The sequence below is a fragment of the Peromyscus maniculatus genome, chromosome 4, assembly GCF_049852395.1.
Source record: "Peromyscus maniculatus bairdii isolate BWxNUB_F1_BW_parent chromosome 4, HU_Pman_BW_mat_3.1, whole genome shotgun sequence".
NCBI classification, from domain to species: Eukaryota; Metazoa; Chordata; class Mammalia; order Rodentia; family Cricetidae; genus Peromyscus; species Peromyscus maniculatus.
In genome coordinates, this window is record NC_134855.1 from 48421789 (window position 1) to 48439623 (window position 17835).

Below are 17835 nucleotides of genomic sequence, written 5' to 3' on the forward strand. Positions count from 1 at the left end.
CTTTGGGAATAATTCAACAGTAAAATAAAACAGCAGCTGGGATGATCTGGTATAGCGCACTCTTTTCTTCTTCTCAAGAGGGTGGCTGTGGGGTGGAGGTAGCAGATGCGATGGTTGATCAAAGAAAGAGGGAGCAGAACAGCACTGGGCTCCGAGTGACTCACTCCCAGCTGACAAGGAAACAGGACTCGGGCCTGTCCTTCCAGCCAGTCCTACGGTGAAGATGTCAATCCCAGGGTCTTGGAACAAGATCTGACACCTGTCATGAGGTGCTCTTCTGCCTACAGTATTGTGCACATAGAAACACTGAGTAACTCCTAAAGCTTACTGCTTTTGGTAAAACTAGTAGAACTAATAAGCAAGTTCAATGAGGTTTCAGGACACAAGAGCCAGACACAAAACTCAATTGTACTTTTTATTCAACAGCAATGAACACCTGAAAATAAAGTGAGGAGGACAATTCCACTAGAAGAGAAAGAAAAACATGAAACACATTACCTTCACAACACTGTGAAAAAGAAGGAAAAACACAGAGAGCTATACACCAAAGCCACAAAATACCACTGAAAGGAAACGAAAGACCTAAGCTGCTGTGGGATGTCTTTCTGTATGCTGTGAATATGTGTTGCTCATTGGTTAATAAAGAAGCTGCTCTGGCCAAGACAGGTTATAGCCAGGCGGGAAGTCCAAGAGAGATACAGGGAGAAGCAAGATGTAATGGAATTCAGATAAACCACGAGACACATGGTGATACACAGATTAATAGAAATGGGTTAATCTAAGATAAAAGAGCTAGTTAGCAGTAAGCCTGAACCATAGACCAAACAGTTTGTAACTAATAAGCCTCTGACTGGTTATTTGGGTACCGGTGGGTGGGGAAAAAAGCTTCTGGCTATACTAAGCAAATGTAAGGACTAGACAACTTACTAATATTGCAATACTTAAACTAACCTAAACATTCACCTGCAACTCTGATCAAAACTCCAGCTATCTTCTTTTAGAAGATGGCCAGCTGGTTCTAAAAGTCAGGCTGAAATGCAAGAGACCCAGGGCAGCCAAATTAATCTTAAACAAGAACCAAGTTGGCAAACACACACTTCAGTTTTCAAATGTGCCACAAACTACACCGAAGTGTGGTCCGATGCTGAGAACAGAAGTTCAGATCCCACAGGACTAAAAGTGGAGAGGTAAACCCAGTATTTATGTCCACGAATCAACAACTAGAGAAGCACAGTGTGTGTTCAAAACGATCCTGGCCTCAGTGTAGGGGCTAAAACTACAAACGTCTTTCTGGGTTCGTTTTATGGTAAAACACCTGTAAAGGTCTCATCACATGGCCCTATGCATTTGGTGATAGCATCCCAGAGGGAACATGAGGAGGAGACAGAGCGAAGCAGAGAGGGAAAAGGCAGAGAAACTGGGAACTCTTTCAAAGGCTCTCCCTCTAGTACCCTGTTCCTCCAACTAAGTAAGTCCCATCTCCTGAGGCCTCCTCAGTCCCCCTCAAACACCACCACCAGCCAGGGACCAGGTGTTTAACACATGAGCCTGTGAAGGATTCACACCTCAACAATGTCTTAGAAAAAAGAGTATAGGCATATACTATGTGATATTGAACTATGCAAATTTCTCAGATATGATACCCAAAGAATGGGAGAAGAATCTGCAAATCATTTTTCTTACAAGGGTCTATTACCCATCACACATAAAAATCCCTTGTAACTCCAGATTTAAAAGCAACCTGACTTAAAAACAGGCAAAGGATTTGACTAGATACCCCATCAGAGAAAAAATATAAATGGTAAGTAGATATATGGCAAAAAGTTCAACATCACTGGTCAACAAGGAAATGTAAACCAGAATACTATATGGCATTGCTTTCTTTATACATCAACCAGAATGCTAGACTAGAAGAGATAATAACAAGTGCTGGTAAGGATGGAGAAACTACACTCCTTGCGCACTGCTGATGAGGATATAAAACAGTTAGGCAGTTTCTCAAAATAAGAAATATGAAATTACCTGGTGAGGGATGAAGGATGACTCAACACACACACATCAGAAGATGTAATGCAGCATATGAATAGACCCAGGGACAGAATCACAGTAGTCTCAAGAGATGTGGAGAAGGCCTTTGGACAAAGTTCAACATCCTTTCATGACCAACACTGAAGAAACTAGCAGCAAAGGGATCATACTGCAACATTATAAAGGCTTTTGACAAATCTATGTCCAACATTACACTGAATGAAGAAAAACTGAAAGTCCTTCCTCTAAAATCAGTAACAAAACAGGATTCTACTTCTTCACTCTTATTCAATATGGTGCTAGTGATGGTCAGAGACATAAGACAGGAGAAAGAAACAAAGGAGACATGAATAGGACAGGAACTCACTCAAGTCACTCCTTCTACAGATAATATGTTCCCTACTCAGGAGGCTCTAAAGCCTCCAGAAAACTTTGATTTGATAGACTTTGAGCAAAATATTAGGATACATGTTCAACAAACAAAACCAGTACCTTTTCTATCTATCAAATACTGAGAAGGAAATTAAGAACACAGTCCCATTCATGATGTTATAGAATGGTACAAAATTTAGAAATTGTGTGTGTGTGTGTGTGCATGTGCATGTGCAGATAGATAAATGGCCGACAGATATAAATATCTAACCAAGAAGGTGAAAGAAATCTACAATGAAAACCCTAAATTATGAAAGACAAACTGAAGACACTACAAAATAGATCTCCAGGACTAGCATAATATTGTATAACGCTCTACTATCAAACACAATTTACAGATTAAACACAATCCTCCAGCAAAGCCAAAAACATTCTTCACAGAAACAGAAAAGGAAAAGAAAATCTTACAACTCACACAGAAGTATTAATGACACCAAGTAGCCAAAGACACCCTGAGCAAAAAAAGCAAGGCTGGAGGTATCACAAGACCTGATTTCAAATTATACTACATATCTGTACCAGACAGAGCACGCTACTGAGACTAACACACACAGATCACCAACCAGAGGACACAGAAACCTACATGGGGATAGCCATGTGATTTTCAAAAAAGGTGCTAAAAATGTATGACGGAGAGAAAGACAATCTATTCAAATTTGGTGGGGGAAACCACATATCCACATGCAGAAAGAAACTAGATTCCTTTCTCTCCGCCTGTGCAAAAACTCAATTCAAAATGGAGTGAAAACTTCCATGTAAAACCTCACACTTGCTACAGGAAAAGCAAGGCAACACTTCCATATATACAAGCATAGGCAAGACCTTTTGTTCAAGAAATTAATAGCAAAAACTGCCAAACACAACTGCATTAATATAAATATTCTGCACAGCAAATAAAATCAAGTTTCTAGATACTTTTCTTCTACACATTATAAAAATCACAAAAAAGTAATAGTCTGTCCTTAAGCATGTATATAGGGCTCCTGCACAAAAGAAACTTTGTAGGTTCGGTGTTTTATATTGTGTGTGTGTGTGTGTGTGTGTGTGTGTGTGCGCACACACACACACACACACACACACACTCGCACACGTGTGGCCACTACGGTGGCCAGTGGACAACCTGTAATATTTGGATCTCTCCTTCCAACACAAGAGACCTGGGGTTTAAACTCTGGCCGTCAAGCTGTCTCAACAGCTCCACCAAGTATGCTCTAGACCACTTAGTACAGAGAAAGGACATGAGATGAGACGAAAAGTTTACTCACTTTCGCGCCAACACTGCAACTCCCAGTACTCCCAGTGCTCCCAGTGGCAACTCCAGTAAATCTAGCTTCCAATAATTCTTGTCTTCTTGGATCCAGACTGTGAAGCTCATCCATTGCACCTATTAAGAAAAAACAACACATGTGCTTGTGTGTACGCACACATATATATACATTACATATGAGACTACAATAAAAAATTAAAAATGAATGCTATAAACAGAAAAAAACTACAACTTTACAACTTTTCAAAAGGTACACCCCATTTAACAAAGCATCTTATAGCAGATTCACACTTTTGACTATCTATAGTCCACAGTACACCCAATTCAGTACGCACTCACTCATGCATGCAAGCATGTACACAAACATAAAGATGTTCCACAAAACACTTCTGTAGGGAAGTAATAAGAGATCTAAACAAGCTAGCTGCTGTGGCACATACCTACAATCCAAACACCAAGGAGGGTAAGGTAGGAAGATCATGAGTTCAAGGCCAGCTAGGCTACAGAGACAGCTCTAGGCAGCATGGGTTACATATCTCATCTCAAAAAAGTAATAAAAAGAAAAGAGTCCTAAACAATATCATTTCTGTTCTACTGTATTAAGGGGTGAACTCCAACGGGAGAACTCCCCTAGCTACTTGGTTCAATCCTCAACACCTCAGAAAAAAGGGAGAAATTTAATTATATATTTTACAATTAAAACACGTAACCTTGTAAAAACTAATGCATTGAACTTTATCAAAATTTTAGAGGTTTCGGGTAAAGAGAGAAGCAGGAGCAGAGCATGTTTCCAAAGCACCTGAGTGTCCACACCTCTCCTTGGCCTGGCAACCGGTTGATACTGCACCAGCACTTAGAAAGATGGAGACAACAGGCCCTCTCTGTCGGGGACCAGCCTGCACTAACAAGGTGGTTTATTTCTCACTGTTCCTGCAAATGTACAGTTTCCTCTGGGACCTAACCTTCCCTATGTGCTCCTTGAAGTGTGCACCTGGAGAGGGGGCAGCAAGCCCCATGCTCACCCAATGCTGTCTCACTTCAACAGTTTCTAACACTTTCATGGACTTTTAAAAGAAAGACTATGCACGAGCAGCCCTAGCACAGGCCCTGACACTGACAGGAGTTGGAGAACGCACTGGCAAGCCGGGCGGTGGTGGTGCACACCATTAATCCCAGCACTGAGGGAGGCAGGGGCAGGCGGATCTCTGGGTTTGAAGCCAACCTTATCGCAGAGGTAGTTCCAGGATGGCCAAGGCTACACAGAGAAACCCTGTCTCTAAAAATCAAAAAGGCAGGAGAGAGAATGCACTGGCAGTGCCTGAAAATCTACCTAGAACACTGGAGACTTGTTAGCTAGCGTGTAACCATATCAGCTAAGATGCTTTCAATCAGTACAAATTGTTAGGCCTTCTGTAGCCCAGATCAGAACCTGCATTTTAATAAGGCCCTGTGAGCACTCTCTATTTGAGAAGCTCTGCTGTCAAACAAGATTTGTCCACTTTATTTAAGGAGAGAAATCCTAAGTATTTCGTTCTCTGTAGGCCAACAGGCAAAATCATGTATACATTTACATAACAAGAGAAAAGGATCCACAAACTTCATGGACAAAACTCAAATAATAGCCATTGTAAATAGCATCTTAATACAAGTCTGTTAGCAAGAAGAACAGATTCTTTGGGGGAACAGAATACCTCATTACTAGGGTTTCCTATTCCCAAAATCTCTTGCAAATATTCACCCATTAATGTTAATCTGAAATAACTCTGTAGTTATCTTCAAAAAAGTTTTTAATCCTTTAATATAAAAATCACTTTGGGGGGAAGCTAGGAGCACTGCAGGAGACAAAAACCTCTACATAAGAAGGAAATCACGGACGGGCCCAGCAACAGCCCGCTGAGGTAGACGTGCCCAGCGGCGGCAGCCGACAGGGATATTCAGGCCCGGAGGCAGCCGGCAGAGACATTCAGGCCCAGCGGCGGCCCACAGAGGTAGACAGGCCCGGCGGCAGAGACAAGCAGACGCAGGTAGGCCTGTGGCGGGGGCCCGTGGAGGTAGACGGGCCCAGCGGCGGCAGCCGACAGGGATATTCAGACCCGGCGGCAGCCGGCAGAGACATCCAGGCCCAGCGGCGTTCCACAGAGGTAGACAGGCCCGGCGGCGGAGACAAGCAGACGCAGGTAGGCCTGTGGCGGGGGCCCGTGGAGGTAGACGGGCCCAGCAGCGGCCCGCTGAGGTAAACGGGCCCGGCGGCAGCAGCCAACAGGGACATTCAGGCCCGGCGGCAGCCGGCAGAGACATTCAGGCCCAGCGGCGGCCCACAGAGGTAGACAGGCCCGGCGGCAGAGACAAGCAGACGCAGGTAGGCCTGCGGCGGCGGCCCGCGGAGGTAGACGGACCCAGCGGCAGCCGACAGGGATATTCAGACCCGGCGGCAGCTGGCAGAGACACTCAGGCCCAGCGGCGGCCCACAGAGGTAGACGGGCCCAGCAGCGGCCCGCTGAGGTAAACGGGCCCGGCGGCAGCCGGCAGAGACATTCAGGCCCAGCAGCGGCCCACAGAGGTAGACAGGCCCAGCGGCAGAGACAAGCAGACGCAGGTAGGCCTGCGGCGGCGGCCCGCGGAGGTAGACGGGCCCAGCAACAGCCTGCTGAGGTAGACGTGCCCAGCGGCGGCAGCCGACAGGGATATTCAGACCCGGCGGCAGCCGGCAGAGACATTCAGGCCCAGCGGCAGTCCACAGAGGTAGACAGGCCCGGCGGCGGAGACAAGCAGACGCAGGTAGGCCTGTGGCGGCGGCCTGTGGAGGTAGACGGACCCAGCGGCAGCCTGCTGAGGTAGACGTGCCCGGCGGCAGCAGCCGACAGAGACATTCAGGCCCGGTGGCGGCCCCCAGAGGCAGACAGAACCAGCGGCAGCTGACAGGGACCACAGGCCCGGCGGAGGACCGCAGAGGTAAACAGGCCCAGGGACGGAGACAAGCAGACACAGCTTGGAACAGGGACGCCCCTAACCCCAACAACTGGGGAAGAAGCTATCTCCGTGGGTCAGAACCAGAACGAATCTGAACACTCCATCTGAGGACAACCCAGGGCCCAGCTGCTGATCCTGTGAAACCCAACAACTTGGAGGTGTTGGTGAGACTACCCTGCTCAGCTGAAACCCATCTGGGGAGGATTCAGATGCCTACAGTTTAAAGTCTGAAGAAACAAGATCAGCTGAGGAGTTGACAAATGAACAAAAAGTGACCTGAGAACACAGAAGAAGGCGCTACCCAGACACCAAACCAGATCACCAGAATCATAAGTATATAATTCACCGATCGAAATCAGCTGCCCCTGAAGAAATAGCCCAATAGCACCAATTTAACCAAGAACCACTACTAAACCAAGACTAAAAATTAGAACAAGAGAGGCACTCTCAGACACAGACACCACCTGCACCTCACAGAGGAAGAGATGAGTAGACGCCAGTGCAAAAATACAGGCAACAACATAAAGACCTATATGGCAACATCAGAACCTAGTGATTCTACACCTGCAAGACCTAAACATACCATGACAGAAGAAGCAGAAGAAATCAACCCTAAAAATGACATTAAGAAGATGATAGAGGCCCTTAAAGAAGAAATAAAACATTCCCTCAATGAGGAAATAAAAACTTTCCTTAAAGAGGAATTGAAAAACTACCTTAAAGAGGAAATAAAAACTTTCCTTAAAGAGGAAATAAAAAACTCCCTTAAAGAGGAAATAAAAACTTCCCTTAAAGAGGAAATGAAAAACTCCATTAAAGAGGAAATAAAAAACTCCCTTAAAGAAATGGAAGAAAAAACGAACAAAAAATGGGAAGAAATCAAAGAAAGTCAAGAAAAAGCAATTAAACAGATGAAAGAAACATTCCAAGATCTGAAAAATGAATTTGAGACAATAAAGAAAACACATGCTGAGGGAATGCTGGAAATAGAAATCCTGACAAAACGAACAGGAACTACAGAAACAAGCATAAACAACCGATTGCAAGAGATGGAACAGAGAATCTCTGACACTGAAGACACGATAGAGAAAATAGATTCGTCAGTCAAAGAAAACACTAAAGACAAAAAAGTCCTAACACAAAACGTCCAGGAAATTTGGGACACCATGAAAAGACCAAACCTAAGAATAATAGGGATAGAAGAAGGAGAAGAATACCAACTCAAAGGCACAGAAAATATATTCAACAAAAATCACTTTGTTGTAACAAACTCAGAAATAAAAATATGATCCAGCTAGATTAATGTAGCCACTCACTCACCCAGTCCCTAACTATACAGACCAGCAATGAACGTCCATAGTTAGAATGGCCATTCTGAAGCCCAGGAGCTTCACTATCAATTACATTCTTAGATCTTATTTTTTTTAATGTGTGTATATACCTAATGTATGTATGTGCACCACATGCACGCAGGTGTCCATAGAGGCCAGAAAAGGGTCTCATATCTCCAGGAACGGGAGTTACAGATGGATGTGAGTTGTCCTGTGGGTGCTGGGAACTGAACCCAGGTCCTCGGCAAGGGCACTCAGTGCTCCTAATCCTAATGTTACTTTCATTGACACAGTTACAGCCACATACCGCTAGAGAACCCAGCATGGGATTTTAGTAGAAGACGGTCGTCACTTGAAGACAATGTGGAGCTCTACTGGGTGGCTCTGCTGACACTTGCCTTGCAGTCACCACAGCAGAGACACCATAGCAGAGAACCAACCAAAGGTCAGTACAAGCCACTCGGCTGGACAGTTAAAGAGATTCTGAACCATGGGAGTCTCCTCTGTGCTTGCCACACCATCTGAAAATGCCCCTGAAACTAGTCTACCCATGCAGATCTGTGTTCTGCCTTCTCTGATGGCACCTGTGTACACCAGGGTACAACATACTTCACTACCTGCACACATTGGCTTTTTTGTTTTTGGTTTTTTGAGATAAAGTTTCTCTGTGTAGCCTTGGCTGGCCTCAACCTCACGGAGATCTGCCTGCCTCTGCCCCGAGTGCTGGTATTAAAGGCGTGTGCCATCATACCCAGCACGTGTACATTATTTTATCTTCTAAATTTTATGTCATATTCATTTAAAAACTGTAAATCTGAAGAAAAATCAATTTTCAAAAGTAAATAGTATTTGATAATAGTAACTGATAATGGTTGATCATCTTTGATCATAAAAATTTCAACCTCAGCCTTTAAACAACTTTAAAAACAAACAAAACATTTTACCAACACCAAGCATTTGTTCTTACCAAGTATCCGTGGAGGTAATGTTACTTTAATTCCATGAGAGAAAATGGCATTCATGACAGTAACTGACATATTTTCTGCAGATTATTTGCTGATGAATAACATTAACAACCACAGGCTTTGAACATCTTACATTTTTTATCAGTTTTGTGAATCTGCACAACTGTTATCTGTTCCACACATACTTATCGTTACTCACTATAGCACATCTTAGTGAATTCCACTTCCATTTGTGCTTAGGTGTTTCCCAGACACTGAAAATACTTGTCTGTAAGTACTCCACAAAGAATACTCACAAGGTTAATTTTTCTGCCACTTTAAACTTGTCAGTGAGTTCTCCAGTAAATAACAACAGAGTAGCATCAATAACATCTGTCAACTCCTTAAGCACCAGAAGAACCACTACATACCTTGTGTCACTTTTTAATTGACTATCAAAGCCACCCCAAATGTCCTTAAGTGTTAAACAATTATTCTTGCCAAAAAGCTACAAGTTTTAAACAAGTCTCTGGACATACATTTTTTTTTTTTTTACTTCTGTGATCCAACAATTTAATTAACTCAACATCAGTAAATGACTCTGGTGAGCTAACAAATGAGTCCATTGAAAACTTGTTTTGATGGTAACTTCATATTTTTTTCATTTTTATTTTTAGGAAGGAATTATGCTATGATGAGACTTCATTTCAAACTTTCTAATTATAAACCCAAAAGTTGGGAATGCTGTAGTATGTTTACCCTGGTTATGCCAACAGATATTCTTCTATTCCAAGTGTACTGTTACTGCATAATAAGAACAATGTTTTGCCTTTTTTGATATTTAATTCAATAAAGTAATACAAATTCCATTCAGGGGCCGAATAGTTTTGTGGTAGAGTACACTGCGCATGTACAACACTTAGGTAGCTTCAGCACATGTGTGCACAGACTCAGTCTATTTTCTCTTGTTTTGATGGACATGAATAAAGAAAACAGCAGACACCAACAACAGCCATGGCACTCAGCATACTGTAACATTATAACCATATCACTAAAATGTACAGGCTAAGAGCAGTATGAAGTGATGAGAAAGCTAATGTATGGTCTCTGCCACACAACTTAGCTCTGTCGCTGTAACACAAAAAGAAATAAAGTTATATATTCTGGGAAGACTTAACACTATTTGTAGACACTGAAATTGGAGTTTCAACATTTATTCTTCCTTTGATCTTTTAAAGCATATTTAAAATGCAGAAATACATAGGATTGCTGACTATCATCTGAGAGCACATTTCAAAGATTTCAAACTAATCCAAGCTGTCATTTAACACTCAAGTGTTCAGTGATCAATCACAAGGGGTAAAACTTTCAAAACAAAAAGTAACACCACAACCCATTAAGCTATTATACAGTCAGTGTTTATACTCTGTAAAAAAAAAAAAAATTGGACCATATTAAAGACATCAACACTCTTAAGGAATATCCTACAATAGTACCTGCCAGTAACCCTAGAACTCTAGAGATCAAGGCCAACCAGGGCCACATATGAGTCAAGGCTACGCTGAGCTACATGGCAAGACCCTGTCTCAAAAAAACCACCATCAACAAAAAACAACATCCTCTAACTATCTATGCCACATCCCATTATTTGTATTAGCCTATTTCTCCCATTTAGAATTGTAACCCCCAAATTTCAAATAAAAACAAGAGCTGAGGGGCTGGAGAGATGGCTCAGAGGTTAAGAGCACTGCCTGTTCTTCCAAAGGTCCTGAGTTCAATTCCCAGCAACCACATGGTGGCTCACAACCATCTGTAGTGAGATCTGGTGCCCTCTTCTGGCCTGCAGGGGTGTGTGCAGACAGAACACTGTATACATAATAAATAAATAAATCTTAAAAAAAAAAAAAAAACAAGAGCTGAGACTACCCAAATTAGAGAGCAACAGCATTCTACATGATGAAAATAGACTCAGAGAGCAAAAATGAAGCACATGACTTGAACCCATTAGAGCACTGCGCTGTGCCCGACTCTCTCTGCCTGCCTTCCGTACACGCCCACAGACTCAGTAAATACCAGCTGTCATAAAACACGACTCCCCAGTATCACAGAAGATGGACTTACAGCCAATCAGCATTGCTTACAATTACACCACCTTTGTTTTTTTTTTTTTGGTTTTTCGAGACAGGGTTTCTCTGTGTAGCTTTGCGCCTTTCCTGGAGCTCACTTGGTAGCCCAGGCTGGCCTCGAACTCACAGAGATCCGCCTGACTCTGCCTCCCAAGTGCTGGGATTAAAGGCGTGCGCCACCAACGCCCGGCTTACCACCTTTGTTTTTAACAAGGTTTTTCATTGTGTGATTTTTAGTTGTCTAAGTCTTCATCTTCTTAGTCAAAATAAAATGAAAATACTTAGAAAACATGTCTTCAAAGGTTACTATCCGTTACCAAAAAGTCAAGAAAGTAAGTCTGTTCATTAAAAACCTCTCCAATAGATTCTGCTGCTATTAGGACATCACTGTAACATTTTAATTCATTCCAGATTGTGTTACTTTCTATATTATACCTGATGGTTTATATATAAGTTAGTTTTTCTTCTATTAATATTATTTCATATAATTCCTGATAAGGCAGGGGACATTTTTATTAAAGAAGGAAAACTAGGATAAAGCTAAGAAATTAGATTAATAAAATAGAATATTCCATTTAAGTCATCCCTTTTTTTTTTTTCAATCTGAATGTACTTGAAAGTATGGGAACAAGAATTCAAGGAAGCAACATTTTTCTAATACTTTAGGATGAACTCTGAGTAGTGTCTTAAAACATTCATGTTGGTCATTCTCCGAGATCTAGCCAGAGAAGTGTGGTTCTCACCTACCCAAAACTAGATACACAAACAAAGCCTTCTCCTTGCAACAGGTAATGATCATCACAGAAAAACATAACTGATCAAAATGCAAAGCTCTGGAGCACAGTCCAAACTGACCCATCTACAACACAGCCTAAGGCTCAGGGTGCATGCAGAAGAGGGACTACAAAGACTCTACGAGCCAGAGAGGAAGTAGTTTGTAGCTGTAGGACTCCTACATATGTCAGAAAGCTACTCCTGTGAAGTAGCCAAAACATGGCTGCTTAAACATAAGCTGAGCAAGGACAACATGAACAGACATGCTTACACGGAGGAGGAAAATCTCACAAGGCCCTAATAAAAACCTACAGACAAATAAGGAACGCTAAAAGCAGGAGAAGCAGTCCGTCCCGGGGAAGTGCACACCACCTGGTTACTCAATACCCAATGGGCAGCCCCAAAACCACACATACAAGTAGCATTATACAGGTTGTGGGGGTTTTGTTGTTGTTTTTGTTTTTTCAAGACAGGGTTTCTCTGTATAATAGTCCTGGCTGTCCTCGAACTCAGAGAGATCCACCTGCCTCTGCCTCCCAAGTGCTGGGATTAAAGGCGTGGGCAACTACACCCACCACGCCCAGCTGAGATTTTTTTTATATATATGGATACATGAGTGGGGGGGGGGGTAGAATCTTCCTCTGGGGTTAAGGAGTGCTTCTGTGGCCAGGCAATGTGTGGTGGGGCAGTACCTGCATCGATGCCCTACCAAAGAGGGCAAGCAGCCCCGAGAGGTCACTGTGTGAAGCTGTAATGTGAACCCTGCATTGTGTCTCCAGAGACCCCAAGATGTTGAGGTGTCAGAGCTCCAGCATATCTACCAAGGAGAGCCAGCCCGAGAGAGAGGGAGGGACACTGTGCAGCAGAGCTGGAGGGCCAGAGCCATCTCAGCCCTCTGCCATCAGACGTGGAGACAGGGCGGGGAGTTCCCTCCGCTGGGTTTCAACCTTGCTTTGGTCCAGTACTTCCTCACCATAGCCCGATTCCTCGACTGTGGAATGGTGATGCACAGTCTGTGCAAACACAAACACACACAAACATACCCGCAACAATTATAGAAAAAGAGGCGATGAATTTGGAAGAGAGATAAATGGGAGGGTTTGGAGGAAGGAAAGGGAAAATGATCTAATTTAAAAATCTCAAAAATTAATTAAAATGCCCATTTTCACATAAGTACATTTTTCTTTCTTTCTTCCTCCCTCCCTCCCTCTCTCTCTCTCTCTTTCTTTCTTTCTTTCCAGAGCTGAGGACCAAACTCAGGGCCTTTACCACTGAGCTAAAACCCCAACCCCAATAAGTACATTCTTATTGACACTGCATTACATTATTTACTCTGTCATTAAATCTGAAATTTGATTCCCTATTTTAAAACCAAATATTTTCATTTTGGGGCAGTTACACCACAACATGCTAAATGAGTACCACAAAATTCAATCAAAAGTCTTCATTTCCTAACAACTTTCTTTCACATGAGTTTAATAATAAAAACATACTCTACACTTTTCTAATAATTTGTTAGAACTCTATCTAGTTTTTCCCCAAAAAGGAAAAAAGTCACACTTTTCTCACTAATGCAACCTTCCCCACTGATTTGATAGGTCTCTCTGGTCATCTATCACATTTCATACAAGCAAAGTCTGTTTGTAAACTTAATTCTGTTCTAGCAAACCATCTCTGAGCCACACACACTGACATAAACACATACACCAACCAAGTATTTTGCCCAAATGATTACACAGTCTTAACAGGCACAGAATCTAATGTGTATGTTCAATTATATAAGCCTGTAGTGAGAAGACAGTCTACTCTAGACTCACCCCAAGTCTAAGGCTGTATCATTTTGAACACTATTCTTGTAGCCCTCCCAGGAAAAGATTAAGATATATACTAAGACTAAACTGCACAGACTGAATCAGAGGCAACACATTAGATTTCTGTTTCTCTAATATCATGACTTTTAAAAACTAATTTAAATTTTATCCTTTATTAATAAAAAATGTCTCATGACTAATCTTGCTTTCATCAAACAAACACACACATACACACACACACACACACACACACACACACACACACACACACACACACACACACACACACAGGAGCTGGGGAGATGATTCAGCACTTGAGACACAAGCCTGAAGACCTGAGTTTGGATTCCCAGAAGCTTGTGAGCCAGCTAGCCTAGAACATGCAAGAGGAACAACAGGAGACCAGGACAAAGGTAAGAAGCTCTACTGGAAGCCATCGCTGACCTCCACACGCATGTCATGGCACACACAACACACTCTCTCTAAGACTGTCTAGGCCAGGTCTATCTATGTTTAAGCATATATAAATTTATATTTACATATAAAATAGGAAAATAATCATATAAAATATATACAAATGTTACAGTAAAACAAGCTTATATGTTGACTAAACCTGTCACTTAGGGCTCATTCAACAACATGCACCTATTCACTTGTTAATTACAGGTGTACACCAGCATATATAACATATATCTCATGATTTATGCTCCTTCCAGCTCTCTCCCTGGGGTCTGAAATTCCTAGTGGGTAGAATAGCATAGATTTTAATGCTTAATTTCTCTAATGTCATGTGAGATAATTAACCAAAATCCTTTTTCTCTAGCCTCAGGCTTACAATTTTAATTTTCCCTCTCATGCATTCAAACATGAATATACAGATACACACTTTATACTAGATCTTATTTCTATATTAATATATAGTCCCATTTTAAAAATAAGGGAATTGAAAAAGAGGTTAAGTAATACAGTCATCGATTAAAGGTTATGACATTCAACTGAGAACACCTTAATTCCAAAGGAAGGTTCCAGAAGAAGTCTGTACACAGAAAGAGACAAAGGGAGAGATGGGGGGGGGGGGGTGACAGCACAAAAGTGTGCTGCAGGAGGAACCTCCTCCAGTGAAGGTTCAAAACACAGGCGCTCACATCCTCTCCTCGGGACTGAAGTCAGCCAGGTCCTGTCTTCACACCGAGCACTCATTATCCATCCGTCTTTTCTGCTTTCATGTCTTTCCTCACGCTCAAAACAACAGCTACTTATTAAACAAACAGCCCCCCAAAACTTCCCTGTCTCCTAGATCCCACTCCTCAGAGGTACAGGTATACCTATACAATCATTTAAAAATATTTTTTCTTTCAATTGTCATAATTTTCTGACAAAATTTATTTCACAATGCCAATTTGTTTGCCAAATGAAGGAAAGAGTATGTATTTTTATTTTAAAAACAAGCAATTTCATTTTGTTCTCTTTGAACCCTTAATAACACAAAATTGCTAATAATGAAAAATGCAAAAAATGCACATTAATTAAACATATCCCACTTGGAAGCCCTAGCACCTAAAGTGAGCATTCTGGCTTATTTTTCTGTCAGAGACCCCACACACACACACTTTTTTTCCAACAATGAAGATTATGCATTACAATAGCTCCCGATATTTATAACTTCAAAGTGGGAAAAAAAAGGAGATTCATGATGTGATAAATTTTGTGAATGCTAACATACTGCTAAATGAAAGAACACACATAAAAATTCTATCCAATTCTGTTTAGGTCTATTTTTTGTTACTAGCAATCATATGTTCAGAAACTCGTCAAGTTGGCAAATTTCAAAGCCCCACCACCAAAAAAAAAAGAAGCTTATCATTTTTGAAAAATAAAACCTGAACAATGTTTTTGATGAGAAAATTAAAAAAAAAAAAAGCCACAAATACGCGTTAACTTTGCATCTGTATGCTCTCAGACACATGATAAAGTCAGTATCTGTATGCTCTTAGTGTGTGCTGCTACTGGTACCTGAAGACATGAGGGCCAGCCAGGGTTACATAGACACACTGTTTCAAACCAAACCTAACAACCCAACAACAAAACCTTGACAGGTATCACACCTATGTGATGGTCTATTAGGATTTATTGTCAAATTTACCACACCCAACATAAACATGAAATTTTACAAAATAAAAAGTTCAAAACTTCCTGTATTTTCTGGTGAGACAAACTTTAGAACTAAAGAAGCTGTCTGGCTGCAGTCTATTATCATACACCCAATACGAGGGAATATTAGGTGACCACGAAAATGGTCTTCATGAAAACAAGCCAAAATGTGAAAACAAGCCAAAATGTGAAAACAAGCCAAAATGTGAAAACAAGCCAAAATGTGAAAACAAGCCAAAATGTGAAAACAAGCCAAAATGTGAAAACAAGCCAAAATGTGGGAAACCTCAGCTATGGAAATGTACATGCTGAGCTCTAAGAGTTCTTTCAGCAAACACCTAGGTGTGGCCCTAAGCACAACTACTGTGACAACAGCAAATCAGAAGGACATCGAGGGGACAAAACAAACAACTAAGTGACAGACTCAATTTGAAAAGAAAGTTGGCAGACACTGTTTGGAGAACTCTCAGGATTTCTGTGTGTCTGCATAATGGATGTACATATCCTCATGTATGAAAGCATGGTGAACATGTCTTCCTCAGTCAAGAATTCACCACTCGAGAGACAGCACTTCTCAACCTGACCCACCTCCTCAGCCTGGGATTTCTCTTGGTCAGGTGTGAAGGAGAAAGGACAAGAGTGAGTTTCTCTGTCAGGACTTCCCTGCTGATCTAGCAGTAAGGACGGAGACTCACAGGCAGACTACTGAATCTAATGATTCAACTGTTATCAGCAAAGAGCACGAGATAATGAGGAGGAAAGGGTCACGTGCGGCACAGCACAGCACACAGAACTGAGAGTAATAAGATGGGGAAACTGTTTCGCTGCCATCTACTTATCAAACTTACCCACTCTTAGGGCTGCTTGAATGACTGATGCTACTACACATAAGCCAAAAGGACAAGATGTTGCTGCAACTTACAATATGAATGAAGATTTTAAAAAGCAGAAGAAAGAACTTGAGATGATTCTGGTTGGACATATATCATATATAATCAATACTATGAAATACATGGGGTGAAATACTATGATGCAATAACACTCTGTAAACTTACCATTTACCTACCTTATTTGATTCTATTACACAGGCAAGGGATGACTGAATAATTCTCCATGACATAGGGAAAAAAAAAAAAATCCTGAATCTATTTTTGTAACATTAGAAACAGCCCCTCATTCCAACTTGTTATTTGTGTACTTTTAAAATTTAATTATGGAACCAGATGCGGTGGCACCCTCCTATAATCCCCAGAACTGAAAAGACAGAGGAAGGTGGAACCTATGTTCCAATTCAGCTTGGACTACAAAGTGAAACAGTCTCAAAAAACAGGAACTAGGGCTATAGTTCAGTGGTAAAGCATTTGCCTGGTGTGCACAGGGCCTGGACAGCTGGGTCTTCAACACTGAAAACAACAGTAATTAAGACTAGGAAGATTATGGGATGTTGAGCATCTCTCCTGGCGCTGACAACAAATCAAACCCCCATCTAATTCTCTCCAACTGTACTCTGCAGACATGCTGAAAGAAGAAAGACAACAACAGTATGTGCAAAATGCTGGCTGGCTAAAACAAAAACAATAACAACAGCAACATAAAAACTAATACAATATGGTTGGCTTGGACCAGCAAGATGGTTCAGTGGGTAAAGGCACATGCTTCACAAACCCAATAATACTCAGAATCCACTAAATGAAGATGGAAAAACCAATTCTACAAAGCAGTCCTCCAACTACACACACACCAGGGCATACACGCCCCCCCCCCATCATCCACACACAATAATAATGTTGGTTTTTTTGTTTTGTTTTGTTTTAAAAATATACTCAGCTAATAACCTAAAAAAAGGGCCAAGATCTTAAATAGAAGTTTCCTTGGAAATGAATACATATGACTAAAAGTATACCAAGATATTCTGGTTCAACAATTCCACATGTATATATCCAAAGGAATGGAAGCCAATCTACATTCCCAAATTTACTGCAACATTGTCCATAACAGCCA

General features: G+C 41.6%; 1 protein-coding gene across 1 annotated transcript in view; it reads right to left on the reverse strand.

Moving 5' to 3' along the window:
• The window catches only part of Tlk1 (tousled like kinase 1), a 131926-nt gene that overhangs the window by 79933 nt on the left and 34158 nt on the right, over nt 1-17835 (reverse strand). Inside the window, exon 2 of the mRNA XM_076569635.1 lies at nt 3726-3844. Coding sequence (XP_076425750.1) covers nt 3726-3844 — 119 coding nt within the window. The remainder of the gene's footprint in view (nt 1-3725; nt 3845-17835) is intronic.